This window comes from Choloepus didactylus, chromosome 7 (assembly GCF_015220235.1).
Source record: "Choloepus didactylus isolate mChoDid1 chromosome 7, mChoDid1.pri, whole genome shotgun sequence".
NCBI lineage: Eukaryota > Metazoa > Chordata > Mammalia > Pilosa > Megalonychidae > Choloepus > Choloepus didactylus.
Genome location: NC_051313.1, coordinates 12,261,298 through 12,278,940, shown reverse-complemented (window position 1 = coordinate 12,278,940; position 17,643 = coordinate 12,261,298). Strand labels below are relative to the sequence as shown.

Below are 17,643 nucleotides of genomic sequence, written 5' to 3'. Positions count from 1 at the left end.
CCATGTTTACAACTTTGTCACTCTGACAGTTAGGAGGAGAATAATTTGAAGGGGCCTAGAAAACATCAGGAAGTTGGTAGTGTCTAAACTAAAGTTGTGGTTAAAGGGATTAAAAAGAAGAGAAACTATTCGATATTTTTTAAAGAAGTAAAATTAGCAGGACTGGTGCTTGGTTGAAGGTTGGGGAGGGGAGAGTTTAGGGTGACTCCCAAAGTCCTGGCTCTAATTCCAAAGGGTGATGATGCCACTCACTGAGAGACAACACCCACAAACCAGCCTGTTCTAATTTCAAAACTGCGCTTGGCATGTTCTTCTAAGTGAGTCATTCTAGGCAAAACCTATTGACCTGGAACATGGCACAAGTCTGTATACGCTATAACGAAGGACTGCATCATTTTTGCAATAATGAAATCTGTTCCCATATTACATTTTCAAAGAAACTCATTTCTTATGAAATGCTTTGGGGCTTTTAATCAACGCTGTCATCATGGAAATTCTGAGATCCATGCAGTGAAAGTCATCTTTAAGTGAGTTGCAATGAAATTCTTTTCATAGTTTTAAACATTAGTCAAACTTACTTCATATAGCCACATAAGCAGAATTGTTAAATAAGAAGAAAGGTAATCTACAGATAAAAATGCATCTTCTTTCTGAAAGTATTTGGCATATTCCATTGTTCCATTGTTCTATGAAGACTTCATTAAAGACAGAAAAAGCACCAAAAGGGATTACAGAGGAAAGCGATATAATCTAGATGAAGACATAAATTAGAATTTTTATATGAGGACTTCGATATACCTGATATTTTTCAAACAAAACAAAACAAAAGATTGCCTTTCAGGTGAAAAAGTATTCTCTGTCAGGCTCTAACTTACAATAGAATTCTGATGGATCTGAAGAACCTTCCGAGCTCCTAGCAGAGCTGGCCTTTTTGAAGTTATTGGCAAACTTTAAGGCAAAGGAGTATAAACACTTTGGCACAATCTCTTTAGAAGCTATTTCCTTTAAGGTAAGTAAAGTGTTTTGTTTTGTTTTTTAAATTCAGTTTTATTGAGATATATTCACACATCATACAATCATCCATGGTGTACTATCAACTGTTCACAGTACCATCATATAGTTGTGCATTCATCACCCCAATCTATTTTTTTTGAACATTTTCCTTATACCAAAAAAAAAGAATAAAAAATAGAAGTAAAAAAGAACACCCAAATTATCCCCAATCCCACCCTATTTTTCATTTAGATTTTGTCCCCATTTTTCTACTCATCCATCCATACCCTGAATAAAGGGAGTGTGATCCACAAGCCTTTCACAATCACACTGTCACCCCTTGTAAGCTACATGGTTATACAATCACCTTCAAGAGTCAAGGCCACTGGGTTGCAGTTAGACAGTTTCAACTATTTACTTCTAGCTATTCCAATGCATTAAAACCTAAAAAGCATTGTCTGTTCAGTGCCCACCAGAGTGATCTCTTGACTCCATTTGGAATCTCTCAGCCACTGAAACTTTATTTCATTTCATTTTGCATCCCCCTTTTGGTCAAGAAGATGTTCTCAATCCCACAATGTCAGGTCCAGATTCATCCTTGGAAGTCATATCCTGCATTGCCAGGGAGATTTATACCCCTGGGAGTCAGGTCCCACATAGGGGGAGAGCAGTGAGTTCACCTGCCAAGTTGGGTTAGCTAGAGAGAGAGAGGGCCACACCTGAGCAACAAAGAGGCACTCAGGGGGAGACTCTTAGGCACAATTACAAGCAGGTTCAGCCTCTCCTTTGCAGTAACGAGCACCATAAGGGCAAGCGCCAAGATAGAGAGCTCGGTATACCAAGCCCTCAGTCCTCAATGTTTGTGAGAACATCAGCAACAATCCAGGTGAGGAAGCCCAGCACGTCCACATTTCCCCCCAGCTCCTCAGGGAGGCCCTGCATATATATTTTTATTCTCTGCCCAAATGGAAAGTAAAGTGTTTTGCTTAACACAAATATTTAAACCCAATTGAGCTCATTGTGGGAGCTATTTTTCATAAGCTGACTATTTTACGTATTTTCCTGGACGCATTACTGCTACAGAAAAGTAAATCATAAAAAGCAACCTCAATAGATGTCTCAGCTTTGTGGGATTGGTTTGATGCTTCCACAAACTTTTTACATTTCTAGCAAGAAATTTAAGTAGAAAGAGTGGAGCTATAATATATGTATCATAACAAGATTCATGTTTTTAATTATATGGGTCACTTGATGTGGAGGACAAGAGGCATATAACAATTTATTTAAAGCAGCTGCTCTCTTTTTGCTCCACTGCAGCTAAGAACTCCATTTTTTTTAGACTCTGGGTTCAGATTTTTACAAATGGATTTATGGAAGACATCCTAGTGATTAGAAAAGATGCCAGTCCTTACCAAATGGTTTTCACAGAGGCTGAGAGAGCCTTTCACAGTTCCTGGAATTAATCCCTCATTGATTTTGTGTCTAGTTTCACAATGGATGGCTCCTTGAGGCAAAGGAATATAATTCTATATTCATAAAGATATATTGGAAGAAATAAATGGAGAAAATAGGCAATGATAGTGTAGGAGAGCGGAAATACGATTCAGAAAGCAAACTGTGAAAAAAAAATGCTTTGAAAAAAAGCAGCTTGAGTCATGTTGCCAAAAGGACAGCAGTCTGTATAAATATTTGAAATAAAGCACTACTGCTAAGATTAAAATTATGGTGCTGATACAGTTTTTAAGGTTATCAACTCTTACTAGAGGGCAAAATTGAATCCACATGAGAGACCCATGATTTGAGAAGAATGAGAGGAACACAAAGTCATAGAAATTAAAAGATGGAGGCTTTTGGGCAGTGGCGGAAATAACTCAGGATTTGAAATTGAAAAAAATCACCTGGATTTGAACAATCCTGGCTCTGCTGTTTATTAGCAATATGACCTTGGGCAAGTCATTTCACCTCTCTCAACCTCAATTACCCCACCTGAAAATGGGAACAATAATATCTAGGGAAAATACCTGGGCAGAAAGATAAGAAGTGCTATGAGGATTAAGGGAGGTCATTTATGGCAAAGCTTGTTGTAACACAAAAACCCAAATGCAAGGCATTATTAAGTATACATTTTTTAAAAGCAATAAAATCAGCTCCAACTACTTTTCATCAATTGTCATCAGCACCACAAACATGTGTGTGCCTACTTTACTCAAGACACTGGGCCAGGAGTAGAGGAGGTAGAGAGGTAGAAGACAGTGTCCCTCCCCTCTACCTTGCAGTCAAGGGTCAAGATGAGACAAGGCATGTTATAAATGGATGGATGGATGGATGGATGGATGGATGGATGGATGGATGGAAACAGCAAAGGTTGGTGACACAGGTCATGTGCTCAATAAGAAGCAGAGATGGTCAGCATCAACCCAACTCACAGGTGAGACAGATGTTTGTGGATTGGGGAAGTCCAAGAGGGCTGCAGAAGGAAGGTCAGGCTTCAGTGGGGCCAGGAGGATGGCTGCATTTATGTAAGCAGAGAGGAGGAAGGAAGGCCTTGCAGGCAGGGGGCATGGTGTAAGCAAAGACCCTGAGATTGCTCATGGTTGTTGGGGAGGAAACAGAGCAAGTGGAGCATAGTAGGAGAAAAGGCTGGCAGGTAGGTCATGGGGTAAGGCAGATGAAAGTCAGTGGTGTGCCCCAGTCAAGCTTGCCAGGCTGTCTGACTATAGCCAGGCCCATTCCGATTGGTCCGTGTGTGAGCCACCCCAGTTATTAAATACCATCACCCCCGGGGGAAAGGTTGCATAGGCACGGAAGCCAGAGCAAGCTCAAGACAGGGACTGCCAGGTTAAGGAGTTCAGATCTCATCTTGTCAACCGTGGGGAGCCAGATGAGGGTTTTTAAACAGATGACTAATCTGCCAAAAGTGGTTTTAGTGAGATTTATTGAGAAGTGTGGCATAGAATGGATGGGGACAGAAGGCAAAGGGTGGAAAATTAGCTGGAGGCTGTTACAGTAGTTCAGCGTGAAGTAATGAAGACCCGGGAGAAGGCCCCGGATGTGCCAGAGCCACCTGGTAAAAGGCCTAGCTCTTTCTGCAGGCCCAAGCCTTGCACAGTGCCTGTCACTGAGTGAATATTCTATGTGTATTTTTCTGTGGTTAGGAACTGGGGAAACACTGCCAAGTAAAGACAGGTGAAATGGGAGAGCTTGACACTTTGGGGGAAAAAACAGAATAATGAAGACCGGAAGCACCTTTAAAGATCTCTACTGCACCCTCCACATTTGGAAGATTTGAAATACGAAGTGCAGGGAAGTTATGTCCGGCCTGTATATCTGATGAACCTGGCTAGGACACTGACATTTTCATTATTCCAGTAAGGCCCTAGATGTTATTCACTTTTGTTGTTGTTTTTTCTGTTAGACTTTCTATTAATAAAAGCTCACTACTTTGTTGACTGACTTTGAAAGCTGCTATTTTACATTTGTAACATATGTGAGTAGGTCTAGAGATGGAGGAAGAATTGACTAAGAAAAATTTTGAGACGAGTTGGGAGACCATTGCTTTTGGAAACTGGTTTTGAAAACTTTCCCCCAAGCAGAAGAAGTGGGCTTGTCACTTGGGGCAAAGTTAACGACTCCATAAAGCAGATTCTCTAAAGCAGAAAGAGAGAAGGCCTTTATCTTCTAAAGCAGTGTTTTTTGTTTTGTTTTGTTTTCTGTCAAAATGTAGTTACAAGGAGTGCACAAAAACAATTTAGGGGGTCTTGCCAGAATATATTTTGAGTAGAATAGAACAGAAAGTATAAGACTACATGTTTATTAGTAAGGGGCAAGTGTTGTTTTGTGAAACTTTTGTTTTTAGCTCCGTGTGTGTGCATGTGTGTATGTGTGTGTATTGAGATGGGATGTAAGATGTATTTTTCATTGTGAGTCACAGTCAAAAATGTTTAAAAGCCACTACCCAATAATACATTTTCTCCGAGTAAATTAAAATCTTTCAAAATCAGCTGACAAAATATAGAATTTAATTAAAAGAAGAAACAAGAAAAACAATTATTTTTAAATATCCAGAAAACTTTCCTTATTCCCCAAGTTGCACATAGAAACTTATGATACAGTTCTGAAAAACTGCAAGAACTGTAGGGGAAAAGGGAGGATTTTACCTTGTTTTTTTTTTTGATTGATCATTAAGGAAGTTAGAGAAATAAAACAAAACAAGGTAAAATGTTTAAAAATTAAAGAACATTTTCCAGGTAAACATTTTTTTAAATACAAAACAAATTCACAAATTACTTTGAATGCTAAATAAATATCTGGTTAATAAACTCAGACTTAATACCTCCGGCCAGCACTGGTACAGCACTTCAAGGACAGAAAATTGGATTCATTCAAGTGTCGTGTTGAAAGAATGTGCTCATTAAACCATTCTTAAACATATACACATTTTTCTAAACTGTTCAATCACATCTTTTATTCAAATATTCTCCAAAGACTTTCCCTTGGTCATCCCTCTATATAAATGCATATTAGCAAATCCACGATATAGCACAATAATTGCCTTCATGCAGATAGCTCCTAAATAGAGTAGTTACCAGTGATGAGCTTGTAAATGTTTGACAACAAAATCTCTAGTGGGTGAGACCTTATTTGTGGGATTTGCTACTTTCTGTAGTGTAAATATTCCTGTCATAGCCAGTTTCAAGTTACCAACATGACTTCACTGAACACAGAATTGAAAAGAGATGCAATTGGCACACATTGTATTTCCACCAGACATAATGGACATAAATAACTTTGAGATCATAGATAATAGTAAAATGTAGTAAAATAATTAGGAGCTGATGAGTTTTTGGAGATTTATTCCCTTTGTACAGTATGATATATATATATAATTGTAAGTTTATATAATTTAATTTTTAAAAATGACTGTTTAACAATTGGCTCACAAAATTTAGCCCCAGCACACCAAGCTCAACCTCTCCAGCAGGCTCTGATCCCACACCCTTCACCACCTGCTGAACAACTCTCCCTGGATCTCTTCCATAAGAAACCACAAACTTAACATACTGAAATCTAAAGTCACTTTGCTCTTTGAATCTCCTTAGTCCACACTTTTCTTCCCCTTCTGACAGCCCAATTTCTATTAATGGTGCCTCCAATAGCCATCCAATCAGTTACCAATGTGTAATGTTCCTCTAATCTGCCCACTCCTTTTCATTCCAATTAGGAATACCACCCTAGTCCCCACCAGTTAACTGGCCTCCTCCTCCACAGTGTCTTATTATTCCAATTGATCTGACAGTACTGTTAGATTAATCGTCCAGATGTACAGCTGTGATAATATAGCTCTTCCTTTCAACACAGACACACTCTGATCTGGCCTTCACAGCTCTCTGTCCCTTGTGATTGGAATACGCTTTGTCTTTCCTGATTCTGAGCTTTTGATTACACTTTTCCCTTCATCTGGAATGCACTTCCTTCATCTTGTCATGTAAAAAATTCAAACCCTTTACTCAAGACCCAATTCAAATGGCAATGAAAATATCAGGGTTCGGTTGTCATAGGGATATATAAATTATGAGAATCAGGAGGTTGGAAACAAACAGCAAGCATCAAATCCAGGAATCATTCAAAGACAACAATTCATTTGGTCATTATTTCATTTGGAGGATGGCTGATCCAAATGGCACCAAGGTAGCCTTACCCTATTGTTTTTACTAAAAGGTTTGCTATAAGTCGACATGAGGTTTTCCTCAAACCTGTGGATTGCAGTTATATGTGCTACAGCTGTTCTTCATTAACTGTAATGCTCAAGAATTGTCTGTTGGTGTTTTACTGTAATTATTTCCCTCTTAATGCCCTGAGCCAAAATAGGTTGAGGGGACAGGGTGAGGTAGGCTGTAGAGACAAGGAGCTCCTGGACCCTGGCCTGTCACCAACACTGGTGTCCTCATTCACCTTTGGGACCCTGATCACAGGCATAAAGATCCCCACATGCCCTGGATTTCTTGGCAGACAGAGGCAAAGAAGCTGGAATGTATATCTTTTACAAATCTTTCTTCCTTCAGCACTTCCCCAAAGTTCAGTAAAATAAAAGTTTAGAGTAAAATAAAATGCCTTGAGGGCTTCCTTTCTTAAGGGGGCAGAAATATAATTATCAGCTAGAGATTCCTCTTCATTCAAGTTTCAGGTATGGGACTGAAGTTTAGTAGTAAAGGGAGAAGGGATAGATAGCTGCAGCCCTGGGTCACCAGCATCACCCTTCCCTCGGCACTAAAGAATATTGGATTATTGAGAGCTGGTACCTCCCAGGGAAGGTGGAAGAGAATGGGGCAAGGGAAGGTGGTAAACGACAAGTGGTGACAATAAAGGTGCATCAACCGACCTGCCCCCACTCTAATACCAGGATCGTCAGGGTGGCTTAGGGACCACTTCCATGAGCCCAGTTGGGTACTTGTTAAAAATGCATCTTCTTGGGCCCCACCTCAGACCTATGGAATCTCAATCTCCAGGAAACAGCCAGTGGCACACCCAGTGATCCTGATACAAACTAAAGACTGAGGATCACTGCTATTGTGTTGGCCAACTATGGCCTGCCACTGGGATTTTATGGCCAGGCTAGGAAGGGTTTTTATATTTTTAAAGGGTTTAAAAAAAAAAAAAAAGAAAGAAAGAAAGAAAAGAGAAAAGAAAAGAAAAGAAATAAAAGAATGTAAAAGAATATGTGGTAGAGACAACAGACAGCATGGCCCAACAAAGCTTAAAACATTTAATATCTGGCCCTGTACAGAAAAGTTTGCTGACCCTGGTATAGGGTATTGCTAATAAATGGTTGTATTTGAATTTAGCCCTATCCTAGCCCTGCCACAGGTAAAATAATGGATTCAGCAGATCTTCTTTTTAAAAAAATTTTGAGTGTTGAAATATGTAAAGTTATCACATAAAAATGTATTTCTAATTATTTGAAATGGAGGGGAAAAGGCATATAGTTACAGTAAACATTCTACAATGTCTTTAAAATATATTTTCATCAGTACAAAAATTTATAATTCCATTTGATCCTATCCTTTCTTATACCGATCAGGCAGTGATATATTACAAATCAGCCTAGTAAGAATTATTGCATATATATTATTTATTGACATATGACGATATACATTATTGTCACACATGTGAGGAAAAAATGTAAAACTATACCCAAAAAATGTCTGGGGAATAAAAATATGAAATCTCAAAACAACATATAAGACAATGATTCACAAAGAGAATAAAGAAATACTATTTAAGCTTGGTATCTTCCAACTTTAAAAGAGTTTAAGAATCATAGGGCACTTCCACTTCCTAAGAGTCTTCTGAAAGAGGCTGTGATCTCACTTTGAGAAAGGTTGAGAAATTCACATTGTGCCAGAGTCTCAGTGTTTTGGGAATCATGCCAGTTAGATTCATAAAGTAATCCCAAAGCCAAAATGCAATTCCTTTAGGGGTAGTTTCTAGATGTTTGTTCTAGATATTTGCAATTTTTTGTTTATTTTTCATGTGGAGAAAGAAACTTTATTATAGAATCTAGAAATGAATATTGGTTTTAAAAATATATTAACTTACAAGTGACTTGTCTTTCAGAATTGTAAACTGAAACGTCTCACAATTTTGTTTCAATATTGTTTTTTTCTTATTGGCAACTAAAATCTTTTGATAAAGATTTAGACTATTTAACAATTTTTAAGAAACAAAGTTTGAAACCCCAGATAAAGTCTTGAAACTTAGCATGCTTCGCCATTTAATAAAATTATGACTCATTTTAGTAAGAAAAATGCTTTCTGAGCTAAGTTTGAACTGCTGGGGCACATGGGACACCCACAACCCCAGTCAGCAAAAGTCTCAAACTCCTATAAGATTAAAGGAAAAATAAATTAGTGTGTACAGAGGATGAAAAAAAAAAAATCCCCAATGGTACTAGTCTATAAACGGAAGTAAAACTAAAACTCCCCTAAAATCCCCCAATCATCAATCCTTATAAATTCAGTTCATCATCTTCTCCCTTTACCTCTTTGGGAGCCCCTAGTTAAATGAACACAAAGTTTTCCGTGACTTTTATCCAGTAAAGTGACAGTCCTCAAACTGCACCACGCAAGGATCCCGACCACTGTGCCACAAAGGGTTTAACTTTTAAAGCCATGCGAGCAAAACGTGGGGTTTCCTGAGTTCTGCTGGGGGCGGGCTGTTTGGAGTCCAGCGGCTCTTGCAGGTGTGTAATCCAACGCGCCTGCTGCTAGAGCTGTGCTGGGGACAGAGGTGTGTGGAGGGCGCTGCTTGGGTGGGACAGCGTGGGTGGGACCGGGTGTGTGCCCAGGTGAGAGTGAAGGGCATGCGACAATAGGACAGTGTGGCTGGTCGGCTGCAGAATCCGGGAGAAGAGTGAAAGCAATCAGCGGTGATAGCCGTAGCCCCACTTGTATTCAACTTTCTTTGTCACCAACAACTTAAGTTCGAGATGTTCTTTATTTAAAGAAGATCTAGCCAAACATCCTATTAAAATATATACTCTTCCCCTACCAATCCACCCCACCCCCAAATTTCCCTCTCTCCAGAGAGCTGAGTTTTAAACTTGCCTAACCCCCATTCCCTCTTCCCGCCCCCGTCAGTAAGTCCAAGCCAGCGAGCCGAGGTGCCCGGTGCCAGGAACACGCCGAGCGGGACAGTGAGGCCGCCGAGCAGCAGGGGCGACCGCCGAGCAGCAGGGGCATCGCGGGCGTTGGGGCGGGAGCCCGCCGCTGGGGCCCGGGAGCGGGGTGAGCGCAGGAAAAGGCGCCGCAGCAGTCCCCGCGCCCCTCCCGGCCGGGCCACCCGCCCCGCACCCTCCCCGCCCCGGGCGCGCCAGGAGGAGCGCGGCGGCGCGAGCCCGGGTGGGAGCGCGGCCCGGGGCCCCGCGAGCTGCAGCCAGAGCCACCCGGCGGCGGCGGGCAGGGCGCGTGCGCACTGCAGGGGCGCCAGATTTGGCGGGAGGGGGAGTGTCCACAGCTCTTTGTTTGATGGCATCTCTGTTTACAGAGTTTACACTTTAATATCAACCTGTTTCCTCCTCCTCCTTCTCCTCCTCCTCCGCGCCCTCCTCCTCCTCCTCCTCCTCTTTCTCCTGAGAAACTTCGCCCGGCCGGTGCGGAGCGCGCTGCGCAGCCGGGGAGGGACGCAGGCAGGCGGCGGGCGGCGGAGGCGTCAGCCCGTGCGCTCCCCGCGGCTCCCGACGGAGCCCGCGCCCGCCGCGCCATGGCACGGAGACCCCGGTCCAGGTAACGCGGGGCTGGAGGGCGGCCGAGGGCGGGGGCGCGCAGGGCGCGCGGACAGCAGGTGGGCATTGGAGCCCGGCTCTGCTCCCGGGCTGTCAGATCCGCGAGGACCCGGACCCCCTGCCTCGGCAGCCGGAGCCACCGAGAGCCTGATGAATGCAGGCGTCTATGCGGGCAATGGATCGGGACTTGGGGAAGGACACCCTGCGGTTCAATTTGCAAGTTGCACGGGGATACATTGCTCTTCACGGGGGGAAAAAGCACCACGTACCAACCGGGAACCGAGTGGTGCCCGCCACCCCGGGAGCCTACCAGGTGCCCGGCTTGGCGCCGTGGGCGTCGACGGGAGAGTCGCCCCGTAACTGCTGGATGCACTGAGATCTGTTTGGACTTGGCCGTGCGGAGCATATGGCAGATATAGCAAAAAGGCCGGATTGTTTAGTAGCCGCAGGTTGTTCATTTCGATTTCATTCATTCTCGGTGGAGGCGCAGAAGTGTCAGCTGACAGGAGGCTGGAAAGAAGACACTAAGGGAGAAGAGTGGTCTCTCCTTTTGCAAATTATGTTTAGCCCTGGTTCGGGGTTCTACTTACTTATTCTCTGGGCGGTTTTTATTTCGAGCGCAAACATTGCACATGCACACGTACGCCCGCGCCGCACATGTCACCGCCCTGGGAGAGGCTCGCCGGGGCGCCCGGTGAAGTCCCCTGACGTTTGGGCCGGACGGACGGGAAGAGGAGCGGAGAAGGAGGGAGACCCTCGGCGGAGCTGTCAGTTGCCAGTGCCGCAGCTCCCGCCGTCCTCTGACTTCCTAGACCCGACGCGCCGAGCGCCCCGCAAGAGGCCGAGTGGGGGTCTAGCTTGCCGGCCGTCGCGGTCGCCCCTCTGCGGAAAGGCACCGGTCGGCAGCACCCCAAGCCGCTGCCGCGCAACCGGGACGCGATCGCGGGCTCTTTCCGCGGCGAGAGGTGCCCGCGCGGCGCGCACACGTGGACGCGGCCGGGGTGGCCGCTCCGCCCCGCGCCCTGCTCCCGCTGCCTTAGGTCGTCGGGGCCGTGGAGTCCGTGGAGGCAAAGCCTATTCACCTGCTATTCCTCCGGGTGGTTTTATTTTCTAGCACTTATTTGTTTTGAACCCGCGGGCGCGGGCTCCGCGCGGCGCTGGGAAGTTGCAAAGAGTGGGTGTGCGCCCTGCAGCAGCACCAATGGGCCCGCCCGGCCGGGGCGCAGGGCGAGGCAGGGCTGGGCGTTGGAGGGAAAAGGGGGGCACGGCACGGGGCGGGGTGCCACCCTGGAGCAGGTTCACCTTGGCCTTTAGGACTTAGTGGAGTGGAGTCCCCCCGCATTTTTTTTTTTTTTTAATTTGAGAGCAGGAGCTGGGAAGAGGAGGAAGGAGCCCGCGCCCCGAGGTCTCGGCTGCCCCCGCGGGGCGGAGCCGCGCAGGTTCCCTGTGGCTCCAGGTAGCCGGGCGGGGAGGTGGCCGGGCGGGGCGGGAGCCTTGAACCTGCCCCAGGGGGAAGAGAAACCCGGCTGCGGGCCCCAAGCCGTTTCTTGCAGGGCGCGCGTCAGCTCGGCCGGGATTATTTACCAGGTCAGCGAATTGAGTCTGAACCCCTTTTCTAGAATCACAAAAGCGGCCACAAGGCACTTCCTCCCGCTCCCCTCCCTCTTCCCAACCCCCAACCCCTCTTTTCTTTTTCGTTTCTTTGCACGGTTTGTTTCCTTGATAGAATGTCATATTCATAGTTGTACTCTTGTAACCACACCGGGTCTAGCAGGTGGGGAGTCGAGAGCATCAGGCCTGAAAGCAGCCTTTGAAAGTCCTCTGACTGTTGGGTCTGAGATCTTGTCTGAGCAGATAAACGAAAAGTTATTTCAGGGCCTTAGTAGAAATTAATCATACTCCGGAGGCCACTGGGACAACTTAGAGCAAGGAAATCGCATGCAAAGCTCAAAGGCGAGCCCTTGCCACGCCGGCTGATGCGCCCCCGGCTGCCTGCGGGGACAGCCTGGCTCCCCTGCTCTCCTCATGGCCCATTCGGGCCTGCAGAAGTCACACGCCACGTTTCCCACTAATACACTGGTTTTGCATGTCGCTGCTTCTGTGCTTGATTTTGAAGAAGCACAGAAGAAATGGAAACATCCATTATTAGTGCTGGAAGGTACTGTAGAGAGCGAATCCACGCCCTCATTTGTAAGCAGGTAAACTGAGGTCCTGAGAGAGGCGAAGTGATTTGTCCAAGTCAGGCGTCGGGATGGAGGTAGAAGGAGCCGCCTTTGTCCCTGGAGCCCGGGTCCTGTTTGATTCTTACTCTCTCACCTGCCGTGGGCTGCCCCCTGTGGGCAGCTGAACAGGTTGCTCGCTCCTGGATGTTGAACTGTTTGTTTCCGAGAGAGACAGACCCCACTATGAGTTTGGAAAATGCAATCCTCGCTTCTGAAAATGTGATCTCCAGATCCAGCCAAGCCTAAAAAGTTAAATTGAGTTGAATCTGTGACCGCACAGCCAGGTTACTCTGCTTTTCTTCCATCCCTGATCTTTTCCTAGGATCCCACTTCATTTGGGGGCTTTCCTAGCAGTGCCCTATGTAGCTTGCAAAAGATGCTGAACTGCTGTTCTGGGTTTCTAATAACTTTCTTCATCTTCTAACGCTTGTATTTGATATTTAAGGGAGGCTATTGTGATTATTATTAATCATAAGTTGTTTGATGCCTCCTGTTTATGTGTGAAGCAGAACCAGTCTCTTCTTGTTTAAAAAGGTAGACCCTAAATGAAAGAAATGATCACAGGTTATAAATACAATTTAGTGGACTTTTTTGTGGAGGCATTTTGAGTTTGGATCACATCCTGCTTGCCACCATGCATGGTGGACCTTGAGACTGTTGCCACAAATAATAGTTTTACATGATAACAACCCTCAATTCAGGATTTTGTGCAAGCACTCACTTGACTTGTAACTGGGTAATATACACTAGTTTGGGAAGACAAAACCTGATGGAAATATAAATATCCTTTGTTAAAAATAATAATTTGCATTATGATGTTGCTTTATATCATTATTTTTATTGTCCCAGTTTGATGGTCTTCTCAATATTTACATGACCAATTTTAGTGATGTTTCTGAGATAGTATACTTTTTTCCTCATACTTTAAGTTTTATAAATAAAGTTATCACTAAAAGTAAACTGTGGTTTATTTGGTTTATTCTGATCTATCCAGTATGTGATAACAAACATTAAGTCATCAAAATGATTAGTTTTGATTAATTAGGAAAAATAAAAAGCTCTTTTGAAAATAGTAATGGGTTCTTTTTACAGCCATTGATTTCTTCTGGGGAACCCCTCAGATTTGTATTAGGTACATTTCAGGATATTTCAGGGATAGAAAAAAACACAACAGAGCAAGTAAGATCCTGACTGTCAAGTGGCCATTACTCACTTGGTTACTCTGGAGACTGAGTATTGGCAGCATGGCTATGGGTTGGGTCTACCTGACCCAGAGTTTTGACCAGTTCCATATTAATGTTATTTACAAAATAGTTTGGTCACTTGTTGGCCTTATCCTTCCTTAAGTTTTCAGATCCTTTCCTCTTAGATTCTCCTAATCTTCCAATCTTTCAGAGATGATTATAGTTACATTATGGAGTATATGACTTCTTGAATTTTTTTTTCTTTTGATAAGACACCTGTCCCAGTGGAATAACATAATTGAGTTGTTTATCATGTTTGGGAAATTTTATTTAAGCAATGTGATGGGTGCCAAAGATCTTGAGTGTGTACTTATATAAAGGATATGGGCTCTTGTTCTTTTTATTGTCCTTAACATTAAGTTTTAAATTTAGACCTTCATTGGTTGGAAGGTTTCCAAAGGTGTAACTTGCCACTGGTCTAACAGTAGCAGCAGGTTTAAACATGCAGGGCAATGAGAAAGTGCCAGGTCCTTTGCCGTATCTGTGGATACCAGTAACAGCAGAACCAGTTTACAATATAGAGCAACAGAATGCAGAATAAAATCTTGCTGTGCAAGTTTTCAAAGTCTGATCTTTGTAACCTTTGAAAAGATTGTTGGGTTTTTTGTGTAAGTATGGTAATCCAATCGTTTAAATCCCCTTGTTTCAGCCTCCTTCTGCGCATTTTTATTTCTGCAGCATATACAGTAGTGACGAGGATGATGAAGACATTGAGATGTGTGATCATGACTATGATGGACTACTTCCCAAGTCTGGAAAGCGTCATATGGGGAAAACTAGGTGGACCAGGGAAGAGGTAACTAATCATTTGATCAAAACAGGGAAAAATCCTGGAGTGCCTCAGTTGATGGGGAAAAAAACAAAAACAACTTTCAGCTACATGACAGGTCCCCAAGTCATTAGCAGGCTCTTGGCAATCTGCTCCTACCTGTACAGCCTCCCCTCTCATCATTCCCCGACGTGTGCACTATACCCCCCATTTCCAAACTATAGTTCTATGTATGTCTTCTCTCACCTTATGCTTACTCTGTGTTTCCTTCTGCCTATTATGTCCTCATCCCTTTGCCCCACAATCCACAAATAACTTCTTTACCAAACTTAGACATCACTTGTTCTGGGAAGCCATCACCGGCCTTCTCAGACAGGGTTGGGTGCATCATCCTGTGGCCCCATGTCATCAGGCCCATGCTCTGCCTTGTCAGTGCTGTGCATTTCTCCTTCCCCCATTTCCCCAGTAGACTGCAAACCCTTTGAAGGCAGGCCAAAATATTTATTTCTCTTTGAATTCCTTGAACCCAGAATTACTTGACACAAAATGGGATATTAATAAATGTTCCCTGAATAACTGAATTGCTATTTGCAAAACCAAAACCAAATTAGAAAAAAATTTAAAACTCCTTGAATTCATCTTTTTATAATGTATTAATTTAATATTCTTGATGTAGTCTGTCATATAGTCTGGATATGTATGTATATCCCAGAAATATTCAATAATGGATGGAGATGTAGCTGCTTCTGACATTTCTTTTTTTGCCACTTTATCAAAAGCTTGAGCTTTATGGGAATGGAAAAATACTTAGGAAACAAAACTTTTAAAGTGTGAGGAAAAGTTTCTTTTACTTTAATGTTCTCAAGTCTTTGGCAACTGAATTTGGAGGATTTCATGTTGGAATCACTGGTATGGACTCTTGTACGGTTTCATTCCATGCTGGTTCGTGTAAACCGGAGCCCCTGTCAACAGGCAGAGGGGGTTGCAGGGGGGGCATAGGAGATACATGTTTTACCTATTGACCCTGGGCCCTTGGATGATCCTGGGGGATATAGAAGTTCTCGTGCAAACACTGCCTTCCTAATTCCTGTTCTGGATGGTATGAGTATCCCGCATCGTGCCTGAGTGCTACCTTTGCAGAAATGTAAGGACTGTCATTCTCTTGAAGGAACACGTTTACAACGATACTTGCCAACTGGGGGGACTGTGAACAGTTTACAAACTGATAGGACAGACGTTTAGTGTCTTCTGTACTACAGTAAGGTTGGCCTCATGTAATACATGTGTGAATGTATTGACACAAAAACTGAATTATTTTCTTACATCATACATGCCTTAACAGTTAAGAAAAATGATTCTCCATTTTGGATATGATAGAGGTTGAACTAACTGTAACTAGTATATTTCTTACCGAAGATCCTACTTGTTGCCCTAGTTAAATGTCTAGTAAATTCAATACTAGAGTTCATTATTTTTTCTCCCAAAGTAAACTTCTAACAATTGACATATTTTATATACTCCATATGTGCCAGTATTATACTAAATATTTTGCATAATTACCTCATGTAATTCCCAAATGTTGATATCAGCATTCCCATTTTATAGATGGCAGTACTATTTTATAGATGGCCCAGAGAGGCAAAATGATATACCCAAGCTTGTACAATGAGTCTGTAGCAGAGTCAAGGTTCAATACTGACCTTGGTAACTCTAAATAAATCTGTACTTTAAACCAGTATATTTAGTATCTGTTGTATTTGGATATTTTTGAGTGTGTATTTTTCTGCTTCGAATATTGGATTAGTTGTTTCCTTTAATCTAATTTGAATAGCATTATACAGTAAATGACTGATACCTAGGAGTACCTTTAAATGTCTTAGGATGAAAAACTAAAGAAACTGGTGGAGCAGAATGGAACAGATGACTGGAAAGTTATTGCCAATTATCTTCCGGTAAGTTAACACATTTAAAAATTTAATTTTTGCAAATCTGAATCTATCTCCCAAATATTTAAATAAGATATTCTTGGAGAGAATATTAAGGTTATTCCATATTTGCTCACATATGGGAACTAGGGGAGAACATCTTCCATCCATAACTTATATTTTATATTGTGATGCATATAAACGGTGTTTCAAAGTAGATTGCTAACGGGTACCATTTTTATATGTTTGCTTATTGTTTTATCTTTTTATTTATTAGGTTTATATAAATTAGCACCTTCAGGATTTATTCCATGATAGATGACTATACTTGTGGTATTTCCCCATAATGAGCTGCTTCAAAATTCCTGGTTTTTGTGAATAGCCATGCCTTTGGCACCCAAGCTGAGAATTTTGGAATCTTTTTAGACTTACTCCATCCCTTCCTCCCCTACTTTCAAGCAGTTATCAAAAATTTAAATTTCAAATCTGGAATTCCTTTGTCATCCATCCTTTCCTTTTTATTCTCATCACTGCTCCTATATTGTAGGCCCCTTTCCTCTCCCCTGGACTAGTTCAGCGGTCTCTCAGTTGGCTTTGCTACGTGCAGTTTTCCGTGTTGCAGTCCATCCCCCACACCATGGGCAATCAAGCTTCCTATAATGCAGCTGGACCTCATGTTGTCAAAGCCTACAACAACTTAGAGTCTCCCGAATTAAGTAAACCGCCTCATCCTGGCACACACGTGCCCTGTGCAGTGACCCCAGCACTCAGCTCCAGTTCTGTTTCCTACCTCCTTTCTGTAAGCAGGTTTGGTTAAATTCATTTCTGCTTCCCCTTCTCTGGGTTTTTGTTCCTGACTATCCCACCACCTAGAATGTTCTTCCTTTACTGCTGTATCAGTTAAAATTCTGTCCACACTTTAAAGTCCATATCAAGAGCTTTTCCTAACTTCTCCTAAGGAGACATAATTTCTCTGTCCTCAGAACACTCCTCTCCCCACCATTGTGCTTTGGTTTCTTCTTGGCTATGATTCAAATGCTGCCTTCTGTTATCATTAATTAGATAGTTGTCTTTTCCTTCTTGTAAGTTTATAAGCTCCTATAAGGTAGGACGGATCTTTTGTTCATTGTTGTTCCTTCCACAAAATAAATATTTGTGGTCTTGAATTGAAGCACATCTCTTGGTATGAATGGGAAGCTAACTTTAGTCA

At 43.0% G+C, this 17,643-nt stretch overlaps 1 protein-coding gene across 5 annotated transcripts in view; it reads left to right on the top strand.

Annotated features, from left to right (window-relative positions):
• The first annotated feature begins 9,944 nt into the window (after positions 1 to 9,944).
• The window catches only part of MYB (MYB proto-oncogene, transcription factor), a 33,262-nt gene continuing 25,563 nt past the window's right edge, over positions 9,945 to 17,643 (top strand). For 2 of the 5 annotated variants that reach the window (XM_037844159.1, XM_037844157.1), the window contains exons 1-3: positions 9,977 to 10,274; positions 14,418 to 14,535; positions 16,389 to 16,460. In XM_037844159.1, coding sequence (XP_037700087.1) covers positions 10,252 to 10,274; positions 14,418 to 14,535; positions 16,389 to 16,460 — 213 coding nt within the window. In that variant the 5' untranslated portion in view covers positions 9,977 to 10,251. Of the gene's footprint in view, positions 10,275 to 14,417; positions 14,536 to 16,388; positions 16,461 to 17,643 lie in introns of all 5 variants that reach the window. The other 3 variants (XM_037844158.1, XM_037844160.1, XM_037844161.1) reach the window with 3 other exon arrangements.